The 20,581-nt window shown below is 42.6% G+C and overlaps 1 protein-coding gene across 5 annotated transcripts in view; it reads left to right on the top strand.

Moving 5' to 3' along the window:
• The first annotated feature begins 3,078 nt into the window (after positions 1 to 3,078).
• CASK (calcium/calmodulin dependent serine protein kinase) overlaps positions 3,079 to 20,581 on the top strand; it is a 222,445-nt gene continuing 204,942 nt past the window's right edge. For all 5 annotated transcript variants that reach the window (XM_086472286.1, XM_086472077.1, XM_086472347.1 and 2 more), the window contains exon 1: positions 3,079 to 3,137. In XM_086472286.1, coding sequence (XP_086328412.1) covers positions 3,079 to 3,137 — 59 coding nt within the window. The remainder of the gene's footprint in view (positions 3,138 to 20,581) is intronic.

The following is a 20,581-nucleotide window of genomic DNA, read 5'->3' as shown; positions in this document are numbered from 1 at the left end:
CTGCTCCTGCACTGAACGTGGACAACTGACACGTTCGTAGGCTTTGACAGATTTGCCTTGCTTCTTGCCAGCCTAAGCAATGAATGCTACAGCTGCTCTAACGTTCTTTGCTCCAGAACGGAAAAAAAAAAAAAAGAAATAGGAAGCTCAGCCCATCAGATAAAAGAGCAGGCGCTACCCTCCTTCCTGGAAGGCAGCAGGACCCTTCAAGTAGGACAGATGCCAGAGAACGAACCACCCCTCTCAGCGAAAGCCCATTTTTATTCACTGTCTTACAAGAAATTACCTTCTGCAACTCTTAACTCTCCAACCTGTGTTCTGAGACCTTGTCCCTTAGCAGAAAATCACGTTTATGTGCTGTCTCATCCCAAAACAGACCCAAGGTTCTCAAAGGGTTTGTTCTATTACAGTATTGTGGCCCAAAGCCCTCCACCTATTATGCTTGGCATTCCTTGTTTTCAGTTTAATCTGTCACACGTGTCTGGTGTGGCCTGGTGTGACTCCCAGCACTTGGCATCCAGAGGAAGGGGAGGCCTCTGTGGAGTGAGGTCAGCATGAAGCGATGCTGCTAGAGCGGCAAAAGCACTTGCCTCAGCTCAGGAAGGGATTAGTTACAGGCATTTTTCTTCCTTGTGCGTTTTTGTATCATTTTTTCGTGTTAACTTCTAATGACGTCTCCACATAAGAGTCAAACGACAATTTCAGCAGAAAACGTTAAGTGAACACTCACCCACATTCCAGAACTTACTGCTGTGAGGCTTACACGGTACCCAGCCTGGCAGCCTTGCAAAAGGAAAAAAAACGGTTGCCCACATGTTCAGCGGCGTGAAATCACGGCACCGTCTCAATATATTGGCTTGTTGTTTGCGTTCCAGATAGCAGATGGTGCTCAAGTAATTTTTAAAGGTTTGTGTGGCCTAGAGCACAGCCTCACGGGAACATCTCTCACCTTATATGCTACCGTTATGCAGGAGAGGGATGTAACGATTTTCACTGCTTTTCTTGATTTACTGTTTTCTTGGGAATTCATCTGGACACAGAAACAAGGTGTTCGTGGTGAAGTGTTCAGGCCTGCATTTTAAAGCTCACCTTTAAACCATTTCATCAGATAATGCTGCTTTGGCGTGTTTTTTTCTCTGTGTGGGGAACAGCTGTATAATTTACCTTTGTTAATGAGTTATAAGGAGCTGCATGCGTGCTAAAGCACTTTGGCAAAAATAAATACTTCATAAACTGCAACAGTTCCTGACTAGTTCCTTCGAGAGCTTTGCTTTCTTCTACAAACTATCTAATTCAGAACTTGGAAAAGCACACAAGTGCAACTTACACCTATCTTTTGTACACAGTTTTCTGTGCAACATGTTAAAAATCACGGAATGCAATACATCAGGTAAGTACTTCGCATGTTAAAATTCACTGGATGTCTCAGACATGACTTTTAAGCAGCTATTAAGAGAAACGACAGCCGCCAGTTACCTGCCCAACTGGAAGAGCGTATCTAAGAGCACTCCCAAAAGTTTCTTTTAATTCACCACTTTTGGGGCTAACAAGAAGATGACTCTTTTCCTAATAACAGAGACGGTTCAAATTGTGCTCCAGAAAAAAAAAAAAAAAGGCACTTTAAGGGCCCCTGGACGAAGCCCCACGAGCCCAGTTTCAGACAGAGGTTCTTTATTGCCACAGTCGAGTTCGTGACGAGGCGAAGGGGCGCCCGTCGCTACGGACCACGCGTGGGCGCGGAGCTGCGGCGACGCACCCCTCCCCCGAGCACCGGTCTCCGCCACCCACCGCGGGAGCAGCGGGAGCAGCGGGAGCCCCTCCGTCCCGCTCCCGCCTACGCGCCACAGGCCCCCCCGCGGCCTCAGCGCGGCGCGGCCGCCGGCCCCTCCTTCGGCCGCCGGCGCTCGCCGGGCGGGCGGCGGGAAGAGAGGGAGACCGGTACCTGAGCCCCACCCGGCCCTACTCGCCGCCCCCGCCCCTCCAGGCCCCGGCCCAGCCGCGCCCTCACGCACCGCAGCCGCCGGCACCGACAACCGCCCCGCCGAGCCCCCTCCCCGCGCCATGACGTCATCCCAGCCCGCGCCTGCGCACACCGACCCCCTGCCCCCCCCCTTCTCCTCCTCCCCTTCCCTTCCCGACCCCCCAAACGGATGGTGGGCGTGGCTCCACGCGTAATTCTGGCGGGGGGGGGGGGGGCGGGGAGGGAAGAAAGGGAGCGGAAGCGAACGCAGCCCCCCGCGTGCGTGCGTGCCGCGCCTGCTCGGCCGGCCTGCCGCCGCGCGCGCGCGCGCGCCCCGGCGCCCGCCCCCGCGCGCGCGCGCCGTGACGGCTGTGCGTGACGGCGGCTGGCGCGCGCGCCCGCCCTCCAGTAAAGCGAGCGCCTATCGCGGCCGCGGCCGCTTCTCCTCCTCCTCCTCCTCGCGCCTGGGAGCGTAATCAACGGCCGCGCCTGCAACTCCCCGCCCCTCCTCCTCCTCCTCCTCCTCCCACTATTATCCTCCCTCCCTCCCGGCGCGCGCGTCCCCCCCTCTCTTCCCCCCCCCGCCCGAAAGCGCGCGGCCGCCCGCCCGCCCGGCGAGGGAGCGAGACGGCGCTGCCGCCTGCCGCCGGCCCCTCTCCGCGCCGCGCCGCGCCGATCCCCTCCATGGACCCCGCGCCGCCCCGCTAGCCGGAGCTGCCCGCCCGCCCGCTGCCGCTGGGGAGTAGCCGGCTGAGAGGGGGCGGGAGGGGGGTGGGGGGCGGAGGAAGGTGGGGTCGCGGAGTGTGTGACACGCGCGGGGAGCGGCGGTGGCGGCTGCGGCCCGCGGGAGGAGGAGGAGCAGCAGCGGGGAGTCCCGGCGCGGCCGCGGGAGCCCCCGGGCGGGCGGCGGCGGCGCCCCAGGAAGGTGGCGGCGGCGGGAGCTGCCGTAACGGCTGGGATTTACCGTGGTGGTGGCGGTTGGCGCTGACCGGCGGGGGAGCGCGCCGCGCGGCGGGGACCGTGCCCGCGGCCCCCCCTCCCCCCTCCTCCCTCGCCCCCCCTTCCTCCCTCCCTCCCCGGGGCCGCCGCCTCTCGGGCTGATCCCCCCCGCCCGGACCATGGCCGACGACGACGTGCTGTTCGAGGACGTGTACGAGCTGTGCGAGGTGATCGGCAAGTGAGTCCCGCGGGGAGCGGGGGGCGGGCAGGGCAGGGCAAAGCGGGGAGGGGGCGGCGGTGCCCCCGTGCCCGGCCCCGGCCCCTCCCGCTGGGCGCTGGGAGGGGAGGGGGGTGGGGGCAGAGGGATGCTCTGCTCGGCACCCACCTGAGTCGCCGCCGCCAGCGGGTCGGTGCGGGATTCGGGTCCCCCCTTGGCTGGTGGCGGTGGCACGGCGGGTGCCTCCGCCGCGCTGCCCACCTCCGTTATTACACGGGAGGCGGAAGGGGGGAGAAGTGACCCGGTGTTTCCTCAGCCACCATGATTAACCACCTAACCATCACTCAGGCTGGCTGCAGCAAGCGGCAACCACTTCCCACCCCTTTTCTTCTCCTCCCCCCTATATCCCATTCCTGGCACACCCATCAAGGATTGCCTATTGGGGAAGGGAAAGGGAAGATAATCTCTCTGTAGATCCACCTATTCACTGGGTGTCTGCATATTCGTGCGCCAGGTGTTGGGTTTGCCTCTTCTTTGCTGCATAATAACCAGCTTGTTAGTGGCAGTACTAGTGACGTTCGGGTAGTGCTCGGTTTTCATCCAGATCTTTCCCTCCACTCTCATTCGTGTGGAAATAGAGATGTATAAGGCGGTAGGAGTGCTTGGCCTTTTGAGTCTTATTATGCAACTGCTATTAAACCGATGTTCGAGGCTTGTAAAAACCGAGGAGTTGAGGTAGTTGCTAGCATTCCCCAGCAGCCCGTTTCGGGTTACCACTGTTGTAGGGTGGATGAAGATGACAGTTCAAGTCTCAGTCTGTGTAATCGCACCAAGAAAATGCACAAAATCCCCCAAATCAGATGGTGACAAAGACTGAAAGCAGAACTCTGTCCCCTGACGCACACACCCACCCCCCCCCCCCCCAGTTTCAAAATACATTTTTTATTTATTCATAATTTTTCAGGTATTTTCTGTAGTTGTGTCTCTGTTGCAAAATAGACACGCAAGATGTAGCAATATTGTGATTTGCTAATTTTCTTTATGTTTCTGATTCCGAAGCTGAGATTGCTGTGGAAGACTTAGTAGTGACACTGTTCTATGTTCTTGCAGTTTTTTCTTTCTGACAATGAATTTTATAAGAATAAGGGTTCACTGTGTTTTGATTATAAACAAATATTTTTTTTCTGCATGTATTCTCTTGTTCACTCTCCACCAGTATTCTTTTCAGTTTATATTGAGTGCTGTCTACTTTCAGAGCTAGGGCTAAAAATATTCTAGAATTAATCTTTCCTTGGGATTATACTAAAATGCTAGTCTTGGACTTAGCAGGTGACTTTGTCAGCAGAAGTTTCAGCACTCAATTCTGTCATTTCACAAGGCATTACTAGCTTTCTCTTAACACAAACAACTTTTAAAAATATTAAGCTTAAAGGGCCTTGTTTGCTGTCCTAAATTGTAAGCACTTGGTGAGGAGCTGCAGCTGAGAAGCAAAACTCTGTTACTAAACACGTTTTGAAAGCAATTTTTGGCACACTCCTTTCACAAGTGGTTTTATGCTAACCACTGCAGTTCACATACTATTTTATTCATACCTGGTTACCGTTAGAAAGAAGGTGTAGTGATTATGCATGACCGCACGCCCTTTTAGAGACTGGATGATTCACAGGGGTCCAGATGTTTGCACATCTCAAACGACTTTCTGTTTTGTGATCAGAGAATTTTGAAGAGAGAGCTCAAAAACTGTGGATTAGGTATTAGCTACGGAAGTTCCACATGAGGTTTAGGTAGTATAGATAGTGTTGTGATGAAACTCGATCTAACATAAATATTGAATCACAGTAGCATAGTGATGCCAAGAGCACTGTGGCAAAAACAGGGTGGATCACTGAAAATAGCAGCAGTGGTGGTGTGAAGGGTTGATAGCTCTTTGTGATTGTTCAGGCTTTTCTGCGCAGATGTCATGTCAGCCCTCTAAAAAAAGCATTTAAAATAAATACATCATTTCAGGTACAGTTGTATAAGTAGTACTGCTGTTTCTTTGCAATATTACGCAGGTGACTTCCAAGGAACCAGGGATGCAGCATCTTTATTTAGCTTACAGATTTTGGGTGCCACCTTGCCCATCTTTAACCAACTTAAGGAAAGCTGCTGTAAATCTGCTTTGAATTGCTGCGTATGCATCTTACTAAACATCTTTCAGTGAAACATCCACTAAATGTCTGCACGTTTCTATGATTTATTATTGATTGATACAGTAATTTAGTTCTTGCAGATAGCACATCTGGCTCCGATTTGCGTTTCAGACGTGAAATATTAAAATGTGTTATTTATCTTTCCTAAATAGGTAGTTACCACTGTCATTTAAGGTAGTAAAAGGTATTTTCACAAAGGATGTGGGAGAGAGAGCTTTGTCTGTAAAATATCTGAATATTTAGTCAAAATTCCCATAAGATTTAGTAGAGAAATAAGGCGATAGTTTCTTAGCTGACAGTATGGCGTCCAATTTGTTGAGGCATATTCCGATCTTTAGGATAAACTTTAAACACAATAGACTGGTAAGACTTACTTTGTGTAAACGCAGTGATAATAGCTTTTGGTGTGCTGGACGCGGAACAATTACAATGCAATGATGTATGAATGAATTGATTGGAATGACGGTGATAAACTGTTTATTATGTGACATTTAATGTGTTTGGGTTCTGCAAGCATGCATTTTTCATTTTGAATGGGTGTGGGAGAAAAGAAAGGCCAGGAAGGGTAGAGAGAAATCGTAGTTCGTGTTTTCTTTAGAAAAAAAATTAAGGGAAATCTTCATTTGCATATTCCCAATATACCTTTCCATTGCTGAAATCTGTATGGAGATAAAAATTGGAATAATAATCCTGATTTCTCATTGAACTTTTTAAAGTGGCTTTTATGATGCTAACATTAGTCGTGTAGTTTTACTTTACCAGTTGTGTTATGTTCTAGGTTACCGTCTTGTCTTCAGACTTGGCTGACACAAACACATTTTAAGCAAGACGTAAATTTGGGATTTCTATATTAGCCTTCAAAAATGTGTTAACATATCTCGGGATAGCTGGTAGTGATGAAAAACATAGGTGTGTCTTTTTTTTTTGTTGGGGTGTTTTTTTTTTTTTTTTTTTCAGACTTGCTTCCAGGTAACTTTGAAGAGACTCTCCCTGTCTAATGGTTGAGAAGTACAAATCTAAAATATTTAAGCCTTTTGTTATGTTGATCAGACCATGTATTTGATTGACAGCTCACAGATAATGAGGTTAAGTGTACGTCTTTATTTTTTTAATTAAAATTTTCATTCGAAATGAATTGAGTAGTTTATAAAATGTAGTAGGTGTAGAGTTGGAACATCTTGGGTGTTCATCTGAGGTGAAAACTGTTCCGAGTTTATCATAGGAGCTCCACATACACATTGCAGTAATTTTCTTTATGCCAAAGAGAGAATGCCTGTCTTTAGTTGGTATTGGATCTAGAAGACCAAAGCATAGCTTTTATGATAGGTAGAGTCCTTGTTCTGCAAGGACTGTATTTTACATTATCTGATCTTGAGTTTCCGCACCTCTTAAGATTCACGTTGGTTTCTGTTAGCATTAGAGGAGTACCATAAAGATTGTCTGATCTTTCTGACAGTACGATTGCAGGTTGCTTAGACATTTCTCCAGATTTTGAAGTTGTAAATACCGTGTGTTAAAGTTGATAAACGTTTATTTGTGTTAAAAAGGGTATTGGTCACAATTGAAATCATTAGTCTTCATACTAATAGTCACTTAAACTGTAGATTTTTGTAATTTTTGTCTTCCATTTGTAGACCATATATACATACAATCATTGTGCATGGTAGTAGTGCAGTTGGTGGTGGTATTTTTAGTACCAAAGTATGATGTGATGATTGCTGCAAATACTGAAATGTTTCAGGGTGTTCTCTGCAATATGACTGGGTTCAGTCTAGTCCTTTTCTGCATTGCACACTTGAGGATTTTAGTTTGTTTCCATCCCTCCTTCCCTTGTGATGGAATGATTCTTTCTGCTTGGGCTCTTCCATCTAGTAAAGAGGAGTTGAAGTGCCTAGGGCCTGCAGGTGTTCCTCCCTTCTGCACCTGCCAGCACTGCTGGAGCAGTGCAGGAGGTGTGAGGGGAGAATGCAAAGTCTTTGGGAAGTGGGACAGGGGATTTTTTTGCATTAAAGTATGAAGGCTTGTATCCCATTAAAGACAGACAAGAGGATGGCGGTTGAAGTTCCATCCTAAGCTATTACCTTGAGATGGAGATGCTTTAGGTTTTTGCCCCAGTCTGAGAGTGTTTAGGAAAAGGAGGAGAGAGCTCATGGATTCCTTGTCCAAGAAATATTTTAATAATATTGTGATAACAAAACTATGTAGAAATAAGTTGATGATTTTAGTGATACTGTTTTTCATTATTGCCTCGATTTTCTCTACACAAGAATGAGAATACTCTTGACTCTCAAATGTATTTTTTCGCTAGTACACCGTTGAAATTCTGCATCTTCTGTAAAGCCAATGCAAATAACTGATGGGTATAATTTTGACAAACCAAATGAAAATGTAAAACAACTGTGTTGTGTACTCACTGTTCGGGAAGGCGGGAGAGGGAAGGGGACTTCTCTGGGATGTGGAAAGTGATTTGTCTGGTTTAGCTTTTGATTTTTTTTTTTAGGACTGTGTGAAATACTAGTGTGCTAGTAGAACATTCTCAGCTGTTTTCTGTGTTACAGTGTTTAAGAGTAACAGATTATAATGAATATTTGATTTACGCATGAGGTCATAATGTACGTTACTTCAAGAGAATAACAGTGGATCATTTGGAGTGTAGAGTTGCTAGAGTATCTCCTTAGCTAAGTTATTCTGCTATGGATTTTAACTGTAATAATGACCTGTTTCTACTTAAGAGGTTCAGTCTACTTCAGAGGTTCAACTGTCGCTGAACACAAAGTAGAATTAATATACCTAGTTGCAGAGTTGCAGAGTAAAACATTTTAATCAGTACTCTCTGTTTGTGTGGCTCTTTTCTAGTGTTGTTTTGATAAGAAGCTGCATTCTTGCATACATCCTTATGATGTGAACAAGACAATTGTAATGATTGGGAAGTAGAGGCTCGCTTAATAGGGGAGTTTGAAGGAACTTGATGTAGGAAAATGCAAACTGAGAAAGATTGCGCAACGGCTTTGCAAATATGTTTTTGTGCTTACAACACCCAAGAAAGGTAAGGCCTTGAAGGTAAGAGCAGATGGGCAAATGTGTGCAGACTAGTCCTGAGTAATTTGAGGTTGAAAATGAGACCAATTTACTACTGCAATTCTGGAGCAGCTGTCTGTGAGAAGTTGTGGGACAAAAAAAGCTACCTTGTCTTGAAGATTTGTTAAGAGTTGGATCTTTTTATTGAAATAGTATGAAACTGTTGCTTTCAAGAATGGGGGTTAGGCTGTAGGACCCAAGTGATCCCTGATAATAATTTCAATTCAAACACAATGCTTGAGATAAAATGGTTCAGGATAAAGAAAAACTAGGGAAAGAAAAGACCCACATTTTATGTCAACAGCCACTCACCTACTTAGCCCTCTGTCTGATACAGTGGCAGACTGTCTTATACAGCTATCATGACAATGAAAGGTGATCGAGCAGTATTAACCCTAATATGATGTTTCCAAAATCACTTTTCAGAAACCTGTAGTCATATTAAATGTGCCATCTAAAGAATGGTGACTTCAGAATTGAAAGTGGTGGTTGTTAAAAGTAGGTATTTTATGCCAAATTATGGACTTAATAGAAATAACTCTTATGAATTCCCCTTTTTCCAGGAGTGAGTACTTTTTTTTAATATACAGTGTGAAAATGTGTATCCAGGATATGTTACATGCGTAGCCAGAATTATCATCCCATGTCATTAAAAAAGTTAGACTGATCTCTCAAGATAATACACTAACCAGCTAATATGCCCACTGAAAGAACCCCAAGAAACCCTTTTCTTTTTCTTTGCATATATCAGATAAACATGTAAAAGGATACCTAGGTAAGGCATCCAAAGCATGGGAAGAGAGAGCCTTCACTTCAACATAGCTGTAAACTGAACTGTGTTTTAGAGTGTCAGGTTAGTAACTTCTTTTGATAAACCTCTGCTGTATTCAGGGTTAAAAAGTTTCTTGGGAGATGTCTGTTGATAAAAGAAACGCCTCCCTTGTCGGAAACAGAAGTGCACAGCAAGCTTTGGAGTTTCAGTTACAGTAGCGTTACTAGTGTTTAAGCCCCATTCTTACCAATATCTTTTTCTGAAATCAGAACAGCGAAATAAAGTTTGGAATAATTTTTGGAGCTTGACCATAAAAGATCTTTGTGTTATAGTAAGGGTTCAATTTTTCATTTCAGTTTGTATGAGAAGTAAAGGCATCTTTTCAGAAAAATGACTAGAAAACTGTTACAGGATAAATTTAGGACTAAAAGGACCAAGGACTATTTCCTAATGTATTCTCAAATGACAGAAGTGACCCTCCCTTGGTTAGTGCCTTGCTCTTTTACTTTCATACCTTTTTGCTAGAATGGGGTTGTACTTTCCTTCCAGGCTTAGGATCTGTCCGAATTCTTATATTGTCAATAGTTTGTTGATTTCTGTATTGACTTTGCTTTTTCAGAAACCGATAGTTAAAACGTGTCTTCACCATTTATAATTGATGCGTAGTTCTCACACACTTACGCAGTTCGTTGTGTGCCCCTTGAGTTCTCTATATTTTCCTTCCAGCAGAGGTTTCTAAATAGCATTTGGTTAAATAGATTTTCACTTGGCCCCTTCAGCCAATGGCATAATGGCTTGCGGGTACTCCAATTTCATTTTTGACTAACATCCCCATTTTCTTTTTTGGGTAGTGTGGACATAAGTAGTTACTCTTAGCATTTAATGTTGAGTAAATTTCCTAGGATGTGTGAATTAAGAAAGCTGTAAAGAACTTGCCTCTGAACAAAATTTTTAGACGTAAAAGCTGGGGTATAAGTCCTATACGGGCATTTAAACTGATATAAAATGTGTTCCGTTTCAATTCAGTTGTTTAGGAAGCACTTTCAGCTGAGTTGAAAAACTAGTTTTATCACATCAAAATATCAGTTCTGATGTAGTTGAGATTGAGAAACAAAATTTTAGAGTGTGCCTTTCCCAGGGAACATGTGATTCTTGGGTAACTTGTGGCTTGATTTAAACTCATTGTTACCAGGGTTTGGAAGGTAATTCACATGTGGAAATTTTTCATGCAAAGATCTCTAGGGGTTAGGAAAAAAGTCTTAGCTGTAGTGAGGCTGAGGCTTCTCAAGTACAGTGGCCTTTAAGATATTCAGAACTTTATGAAATCTGTCTGTAGATGTCGTCTTATGTGGGTACTTAAAGTATCTATTTTTCTTTTGTGCCTTCAGGATTCGTTATAGACCTTCCCCGTATTAGAGCTGTTGTCTTAGAAAAAAAAAAAGGTGCCTTTGCAAAGGTGATCCCCAGTTCATCGTTTTTTAACCTGAAACTTCTCAACTTTCCTGCCTTTTTGATGGAGTACTATATGGCTTTTTCCAGAGGGGAGAAAAAGAAAACCAACCAAAAAAAAATCCCAAAACAAACAAAAAAATACCCTCACAAACCAAAAGAGAAAAGTTCTTAGCACTTCTTCCAAAGGGAATCACAGAATGTCAGGGGTTGGAAGGGACCGCGAAAGATCATCTAATCCAACCCCCCTGCCAGAGCAGGACCACCTACAGTAGGTCAGTTTAACTTGTTCTGACAAGATCTTCAGACATGTTCCTCTACCTTCTTTATTCTCCCAGGTTTGTTTTTTTTTTTTTTGGGGGGGGGGGGGGGGGAGAGGGTCTATGAGTAAAACCTTTGGCTGCATTCCTGATGTTCCAGTTTACAGAAGCCAGCCAAAAGGGTCTCCTCTTAATTTGCTTCCACTTTGCTCAAGGGAAATCCTGCAGCTGTTGCTGCAAATGGAGTTGTCAGCTGCCCACTTCCCTCCTTCTTTTCGGCTCCAGATGTTCCTGATACTGAACAGAGGGGAACATTTCTGAACAGTGGGAAAGCACTGTTTTGGCGTTTTTTTCACACTCAATTAGAGGGGTCTATACACCTCTAAATGGAACGGACAGTGAGGAAGCAAGTGAGGTAATCTTATCTCTGTTCTCCATCTAGCCCTCTACCCCACCCTTACTGTTAGCAAAAGGTGATATAGAAGGTGGGTGTGGGGTTAGCCTGGGAAGATTGGAGAAAACTTAGGAAATTATATATTTCAGTGATAGGACGTTTCCTGCATCAATACTGATCTGACCTAGTAACTTTTTGTGGAACAGAGCAAGTCTTTGTGGAGTTCTTTAGATTTGCCAGGGTTGAGTGAATCCAGCAGGACCAGATAGGTTGGATTCAAATGGATTTAGAGAAAACTTCTGTCTGGTCAGCGCTAGTCTAGCTGCAGAGCAGCTAACCAGGGTGGGAATTGAGGTGAAATTCTGTATCTCTGTAATCCTGCAGCCTCTTTAAGTATATCATGATTCCTGAAGGAGAGCTGTATCAAGTGGTAGCTGGTCTGCAGATTCTGCAAACATGGTAGTAGTAGCCTTTCTCCTCTTTTTGCCCCTGTGTGAGGCACTGTGGGAGTCGAAGTGCAATTTTGTGATGTGAGCTGAATTAAGTTTGCTGCTGCTGGAAGAGGGAGGTCTTGCTCTCTTCATGTGCTTCCATGCCCTGCATGATCCACTCTTCCTCTGTGTCAGCTTTAGCATTCATCTATCTATATAAGCCAGGTGCACTACAAAAATATTCACTTGTTGAATGGGTTATTCTTCTGCTGTTTCCACTGGCTTGACTAGACCTACAATGCAGTCGGGGCTAGCTCAAGATAGAAGACTTGGGGATAGAGAAATAAGGTGTGCAGGACACCTCCCCTCTCCTCACCTTTGACAGCAATGAACTGCTAAGGCCATATCATAAAATGCTTTGTTACTGTCTTTTAAAGCATGTTTGGCTTTTTTGCATAATAAGCAGGAGGATAGCCTCCAAACTCTTTCCTGCAATAATCCAGAAAAAAGTAAGGAAAGCAGGAAAAAAGCAAAAGAGGTTTGGTTGTGGGTTTTTTAAGGAAAAAAATGAGTTGCAAATTAACAATTATTAACACACACACAAAAAATTACTTAGTTGCTTTTATGTTCTTAATTTGCTTCTTCCTTCTTTCTATATACACACAGACATTCCTTGTAATTAAAACCAGGCACTAACTTTATGTCAGGACCTTACCTCACCCAGGATTTAAATTGGATACACAACAGAGTCAAATTAAAATTAGGAAGGCAACTGTAAATCAGAGATTTTTATTTTTTGAATATTTGAATTAACTCTTTGAAGTGTATGAGCTTATGACATGGCTAGCTGTTCTTCAAGTGTGTGTGCATTTTTTTGGGTACTTCAGGACTTAAATATTAGGAGTTGGAGGTACTCTGAACCACAAGCATACTTAATGTTTGTGAGTGCTTCTGATTTTTATAGAAACCAAATCTAAGTCTGTTACTTCTTGGTCCGATGTGATTATGTGCAGAAGTACTGATAGCATATTTAGGAAAATTCAAGAAATTCAAACTCACAATTTTCCTGAGCTAGTTTTTTTCTGATTTTGTTTTGCTTTAAACTCTAACTTTAAAATGCATTGCGTTGATCAAGAACTTGTTTCGATTAAAATATTTGCTGCCTTTTTTTCTTTTTTTTAAGGAAAAGTTCTGTGTTAATATATCTAGATGTAGTTTAGATTGAAAAGTACCAACTTCTGCTTACAGAACACACTGGTTTCCCCTCTACAGGCCCCGAACTAGAGGTAATCTCTTCTTTAGTGTGTTCCTGCAAGCGTCTTAATTCCAGAGCTTCATCACTACGGAGATGAAAGCAACAAAAGGGGCTTTCAAAACTGAAGGTCAGGCAGAACTGTTTTGCTCAGTTACAGCTATTAGATTAAGAATTTTTTTTCATTTTTATTTTTTACTTTTTCCTCTGTGGAAAAAATGGTTACCTGTTGGCTGGATTTCTCGGATGTTCAGCCCTTAAGGTTGAGTTATCTTTAAAAGCATAAAGTAAACAGAGTGCTTAAAATATCAGGAGCTATTTCTCTAATCTTAGATCTCAAGTGTGTAAACTTTTTTTATCAGCTGCAGGCACTTCCAATTGGAAAGTACTGGGTACTTCACAGCTGCCATTGAGGCAGGATACTTTCTCAGCTCTTGCAGATGTATCTGCTTTCTTGGATTCTTAGTTTCTTAGTTGTTTGAAGTTTTCAAAAGTCTGAATTGACTGATTGCTCTGCTGGTTAAGGATGTTTTCAAATAGATTGCTGGCTGTAGAGTTGGTTTCCTTGTGTTGTGTGTATGAAATACAGTTCTCAGAATAAGGACTGGGAATCGGATTTCTTTTTGCTTAGTGAGTATGATTATCATGGATGCTTCTTTTCCCTTCTTACTGATCTGGTGAATATTAAATGATTTAATAAAACGTCAGCTGAGAGTGTTGAGAATACCTTTGTTTCTCATATCTTGTAGCCTGGTGAGTGTTTTTCAGGTGCTGTGTGTTAGGGAAGGACTTGAGTATGTGTCTTGAGGTTTTGAAGTGCATGTTCCAAGCGCTGATGAGTGAGTAGCAGCTGCTGCTGCACTGGGCATGGACTGGCAGGTTGGGTCTGAGAATGTGTCCTAGATAGTAGCTAGGCAAAATAAGTAGCAGAACTGTTGGTTTGCGTGTTCTCCTTGGTTGTGAGATACTGAGCTATTGCTGTTGAGACAGTGCTTTTCAATATGCCAGGATCCTTTCATTGTAGAATTAAACACAGAATTTTAGGGTATTCTCAGGGATGCAGTGTAGCAAAAAGGGGAGATCACTTTGTGAAACTTCTGTGATTCTTTCCCTGAATATTTCTTGGTTTTCAGAATAGGGCTTAGTTTCCTATATTGGTAGTGCATTTGTAAAAAATTTAAGGTGTTGGAGAAAACTTATGAGTTGAAAATTCTCTTCTCGAAACTGAGCCTATACCCAACTTTTCAGTACTTGTTACAGTTGCAAAGCCAAAGAAAAGCATGGGAATAATACCTTCCTGAAATGTGGTTTCAGATACATGGGTGGAACATTCATGACTTAGTGGTGACTTCTGAGAGTATTGATACATGGTGTATTAAGCATGCATATTTTGTGGAAAGCTGTTTTAAAAATGCTTTTTCTGGTATGTGCTAAAAATTGATCTGTGAAGTCATTGCATTGAAAAATAAAGCCTTCCTGTGGTTTATACCTGTTCTTTCTGATGGGTTTCCATTTTTTTGTCAATGTTTAAAAAACGAAAAAGAAAGAAAAAAGACTTGGAATGTTTACTGTTTGAACAAAGCTGTAAGAATTATTCAGAACTTTCGTTTTCATTTAACTTTTTCTGTAACACTCAATTAATAGCTTGAGACTTTGCTGCCATCTCTAGTTTCTTGATGAAATTTATCTTGAGCTGCTATTTGGTCCTACATTTTCATCTGTACTCTTAAAAAGACAAATTTTGGCTGGATTTCATGACTGACTTGGTAGAAGATTTTGGTTTGTATAGCCTGTATTGGTAAAGAAGATAGCTGTGTGCTGTGTTTATTTCCTTTAGAAAACATTAGAGAGTTTCTCTAAAGAGAAATATCTTGTATTCTTCCTTGCCTCATCTTCAGATACAGCTGTAGTTAATAAGCAAACTTGCAGCACTTTTTGATCTCATTTTGGCTGTTAAAAATTTGTAAGTCACACTCCTGCTACTGCTCTGTCTGTGATAGAATACATCGGTTTTAATCCTAGTTTGTTTTCTGTAATTTAAAAAAATGTTTCAGGAAGATTATAGTTTGGTTTTAGAAGTTAATATACTGTCTTATACCACTTCTATGCATATTTATATCTTTTGTAAAAAGTAGTTTTGTTCATCTTCCTCCTTCCTACACCTTTGAGTGCTTTCAGAGTATCTTGAAGAAAATATTATGCTGGATCTGACTGCCTTCTCTGTTGGTTGGTTAACGAATAAAGAAAAGTTTTATTTTTTGCCAGTCTCTTCAGTACCAACATTTTGCTTCCAATTTGAGTGTCAATATACCTTAATGTTTTTTAAGGGTATCTCTGCCAGTTTTAATTCTTTCGGCATTTCTTTTATAATATAAAGCTCCTTGGTAGCTCTGCCAAAGCTTGTTTCTGGCTTTTTTTCCCCACTTATCCTTCAGTTTCTTTTTCATATCAATACTTTTGTACGTTGTTTCACACTGTGTGGGCTGGCCTACACTGAGATCTCGCTTAGTTTTGGTCAGACTCGATGGCCTCCCAGCAGGCTGTAGGACATCTGTCAATCAGAATTTTGCTCCCATGGAAACAATTTCAATTTCTGAAATCAAAACTAACAAAAAGTTTCTCTAGTCCTCATAGTTACAAGAACCTTTGAAAAAGTGTTGTTATTATTATAGTTTTATCTTTGAATCTGCAGCAAATTGCAGAGTGTAGTGTTGCGACCTGGATTGTTTTCCTTAGAGGGAGTAGTATGCAGTCACCTGTCTTGTCGTTGTCTCATGGAAGCCCTGATGACAGTTCAGGTACTTAATACGTGATGCTTCCCCCCGCCCACCCCCCACCCCCCCCCTAATATTTGTAAAAGCTGTAGGGGAAAGACCTTTGCTTTTAGCAGGTTGACTTTGCCTCTGCAGCATGGAAAAAGTAAAGTTTTGTGGCTTCACTGCTTCTGCCTAGATTTCAAGGCAGAGAGGTAATTCTCTGCACTCTGTGTCCCTATGAGCATGTGTGGAAGAAGAAAGTTTACCTGGCGGCAGGAATAAGATCTTGGCTGCCTTATTTGAGCAACCATGCTTTGCTTCCCTACCTGATCAGTTTGGGGGAAAAGAAGGGGTTTTCAGCACACAGGCATGTTTTATACCTAATAAGTACAAACCTGCTCCAATCTTTCCTGTGTACTGTAACTGGCAGAATTTTTTTTTTTTTGACACTTTTCTACTTTATCTAATTTCTGTGGCTTTGGGGGGTGGTCCTCAAAGAATGATTAAAATAAGATGCTTTTTTCTTTCCTACTACTTTTGTTAAGCTGCTGTTGTTTTACAGGATAACTCTTGAAATCTCAGGAAATGGAAACTTGCATGCCTACTGCCTATGTTCAAGGTCCTGTTACTTCCAGAAATACAAGCCTCCAAGGGAGAGGAGAAAGTCATATCTCCCAAGTCTGAACCCAAGTCTGAAACTGTTAACATGTGTTCTGCTGGAGCGTATGTGTTCTGTGGAAAACATTGCACCAGTAAGCTCATTTGAAGGGTTGTGATCCTGCCCCATTAGTAAATGAGAGATGATAGCAACACTGTGCTGCTGCTCTGTTTTGTTTTGTTTTGTGGGGTTTTTGTGCGTGTGTGTTTGGTTGGTTTTAAACTGTATCTACATGTAAATAGGCTGGTGGTAAAATTCTTCAATTTTTTTCCCCCATTCTCCTTCACTTTAGTTAACACGAGCATGGTCTTCCATCCTCTCAAATGCTATTTGGAAATTTGTTGTTTATAAACCTTCAGAAAGTATGCTGTTCTTTAATGGCATGCAAAAATCTTTTCATCAGCATTCTTTGGAGTGGCTGAAATGCACAGAGGTGTGCTAAGTCTAATTCACATTTGACCAAGTGCTAATTAAGTATTTTTCTTGTTTGGAGTTAAGATCCTGTGAAACATGCAAACCCCCTGTCTTCTTGTCTGTTTTAATGGATATGAGCTGAGTTGTTGTGGACAGTGTCTTGTTCAGGAGCAAATTTTTGATCCTGGCATACCTGATGCATACAGTAGGAATAAGAAAGTGGACAGTGTTGACCTAATGTGAAAGTATCCTTTATTTTTTCGTAGTTTGGTTCCCCCTGCCACCCCCTCCCCCCCCAAATTGTTCCAGGTGTTTTCTATATCCTCCCCAATCCTGTTTCTCAGTAAAGCATGTGTAATCTGTTACCTCCTCTTTTCTAGCAGGTAGATTGGGAAGGGCTATTGCTCATCATTAGCAAGCTAGTAATCAACAAGGTAAATATGCTGATATGACTCAGAATGATCCAGTATCCAAAACTGTCAGTGTATTTATGAATGTTTGGTGCCATTCAGAGTGGACTGAAAATCATGTTCAGCTTCTCAGTATTATGTTGGAGGTGACTTGCTAATTAAAATTGATTAGCATATGCATTCATCAGTTAAAATGATTTCTCTATTTACGTTTTTGACAAAATCTGTCTAGTAGTAGAAGATTCTAACTGTTGTCATAAAAATAGTTTATTTAAATTATAGTCCATGTTGGTCCACGTAAACAGTTTGTAATGTTTATGTAGTATATGAAAATCTGATTTACATAGATAATTCTGTAAAATGGGAATTATTTCCTTGTGAGGAAGTTGACCACAAATAGTAGAAAATGTTCACAATATTAATACTACAGATCAAATTAATCTTAATCTTGTCCAGAAAAGAGCTTCTCTGCAAATGTTCACTTTCAAAAGATTTTTGCATTTCATAGTAAAATGTATATAATGAAGTTCTAAAAAAATTGGCCAGGCAGTGTTCCTTCAGGTATGTTCACGCCCATCTTGTCATTTTGCTTAATGTTCTACTGTTTTAGGTTCTACACTAGACTGAAAAAAAGATCAGCACTAAAAAGAGTGTGTCTCTCTTCCCCCACCCTTTTCGTAAGTTTCCCACTGCGTCATTCTCTTCAGGGATTTTGGCCAGTATTGCTGCTACAGAGCAGTTACTCTTAAAACCTTCATCTTTACCTGGATAGGAATTAGGGAGCACCAGAAAGCAAATCTCTGCGTGAACAGCCATGTGTCGCCAGGAAAACAGTTTATTAGAAAAAAAGATTACATGTCTGTGGTTTTAGAAGGAAAGCACAGACGATGTCAATTTTTTTTACCTTTCGAGCAGAAATTTTCTTCTCAGGATTATGTGGGGTTGTCACATGTTGGAAAACATTAGTAAGGGAAGGGACTTTTGGTGTTGGCTCCCTTTCAGTGAAGCTACCATGGTGATGCATGGAATGTGTGATATTTGAAATCTACTTTGTCACAGAGGAGTCTCATATAGTAAACAGATTTATCTATCCCTTCAGTATCCCAGGTGTAGAAATTATTTTGTTGATAACCAGGCCAGCACTTTCTTGGAATATTCCACAAAAGCCCAGGAAGAGGAGGACCAGGAGATCATTAGCAGTTTTGAATATACATATTGTTAAAACCCCCTTGTTTTAGTTTGGCATAATCTTCGTCCAGCTGGTATTTGAGGCCACATTCAGACTCGACTCCCAGTAATAAAGTAATGGTTTTAAAGCTTTGTTCAGGGCAGATTCTTGCAGAAAAGACAAGACTGTAAAGATGGAGTTTTCTAGCCTGATGAAGGGAGTCCTTTCTCCTTAAGATAGCAAATGAGCAGTCAATTGGAAATAATCAATTTTGAAAGGGTCCCTCAACCATTTAAAAAAAAATGCTGCTACCCTAGACATACAATTGAACTATGACATCTGTGAACTATGTAAAATGATTTCTAGATATCTTAGAGCACTCTTTTCACGGATTGTATATTCTGGTTTTGACTGTGGTAGGATCTGGTTCTGGCTATAGCAGTTGGTGTTGAGTAAGATTTCCATAACAAATGAGGCAATCACCTTCATATTCAGAGGGAAGATACCCTGGGTATGGAGGAGACTGTTTTTATTCTGCATTCCAAGTCTGCACCCAGAGGGGAGAAAAGAAGCAAGGTTTGAATCTCAAGAGGTGTGCAGAGGGTTGCTTTAGTTCTTTCCGTTGCCCTGTATCCTGAAAATGAGGATGGGGACTTTGGTTCAATTTGTAGTAGGTGTTTGCATTGAGACTCAGGTTTTCAGGACAGGCAGCTGGATATGAGCCGCCAGTGTGCCCAGGTGGCCAAGAAGGCCAACAGCGTCCTGGCCTGTACCAGAAATAGTGTGGCCAGCAGGAGTAGGGAGGTGATTGTGCCCCTGTACTCGGCACTGGTGAGGCCGCACCTCAAATACCATGTGCAGTTTTGGGCTCCTCACTGCAAGAAAGACCCTGAGGTGCTGGAGCGTGTCCAGAGAAGGGCAACAAAGCTGGTGAAGGGCCTGGAGAACAGGTCTTATGGGGGGCGGCTGAGGGAACTGGGGTTGTTTAGCCTGGAGAAGAGGAGACTGATGTGAGACCGTATTGCTCTCTACAACTACCTGAGAGGAGGTTGTAGTGAGGTGGGGCTCGGTGTCTTCTCCCAAGTAACAAGTGATAGGACAGGAGGAAATGGCCTCGAGTTGCACCAGGGGAGGTTTAGATTGGACATTAGGAAAAATTTCTTCACCGAAAGGCTTATCAAGCATTGGAAGAGGCTGCCCAGGGAAGTGGTGGAGTCACCATCCCTTGGAGGTATTTAAAAGAAGTGAGACACTTAGGGACATGATTTGGTGGTGGATTTGGCAGTGCTAGGTTAACGGTTGGACTTGATGATCTTAAAGGTCTTTTCCAACTGAAATGTTCCTGTGATTCTGTGATTAGTAGGGGCTAGTTAAGTTGAAAACAGTTTTAGACCTGTTCAGCTGCTTCTCAATTGAATGTGGAGAGAAAATGCAGGCTATAGCAGTGACCTTCATTCTGCCTAGTTCCTGCTAACATATCCCTGCATCTTCAAGTAGAAGTAAATGAGGCTTGTTTTTTGCAAGGTAGGTTAGATTTGAAATGAATGCTTGGATGAACTGATTAAAGAAAACTTTACTTAGCTGCTGTGAGTCCTTATTTTAATTAGTACATTAACTTCTGAAATATGGCCTAAGATTACCCAAGAGAGTTTCATAATAAGCTGATAACTGTCTGTGGGGGGAAAAAAAGGGTTTGTTCATTTGTTTATTTTTAATACATATTCATAGCAAAATTTTTAGTGTGTCGGGGGAAGAAAAAGGAGTTTTGTACAAACTGCTGGGCAGTAAATCTTTCCTTTCAGCATTCAACCTTACTTCAGCTGTGAAGGTTCATGCAGAACAGCCTTGGAACATTTTTCTACTTCTTGTAGCTGTACTGAAGTTGCATCTTTGCAGAAGACTGTGTCAGATTTATCATCAACTACCCTGTCTACAGAAGGCTTTCACCACAAGTCGGGCTGCATGCTTCAGTTCTCTTTTGCCAGTTACTCATTCCCAAGGCTGAGTCTTGTCTGCACCCGAACTTGAGGTGGGTAAATGCACTTACTGTAGTGTCTACAAACCTTTTTTTTTGTTGCTCAGAATATAACTAGATGTTAAGTTTTGTGGGAATTTGTTCTAAGTCCATTTCCGGGACTTCGCCCACCCTGACTTGTCTCAAGACTAAAGACTAAAGGCTGTTGGATACCTTACATCAGAACAAGTAATCTATATTCAGAGGAAACTACCTC

The sequence above is a fragment of the Leptosomus discolor genome, chromosome 1 (assembly GCF_034619465.1).
Source record: "Leptosomus discolor isolate bLepDis1 chromosome 1, bLepDis1.hap2, whole genome shotgun sequence".
Classification (NCBI taxonomy): Eukaryota; Metazoa; Chordata; class Aves; order Leptosomiformes; family Leptosomidae; genus Leptosomus; species Leptosomus discolor.
The sequence above is the reverse complement of the archived record's forward strand: the minus strand, read 5'-3'. Positions and strand labels throughout refer to the sequence as shown.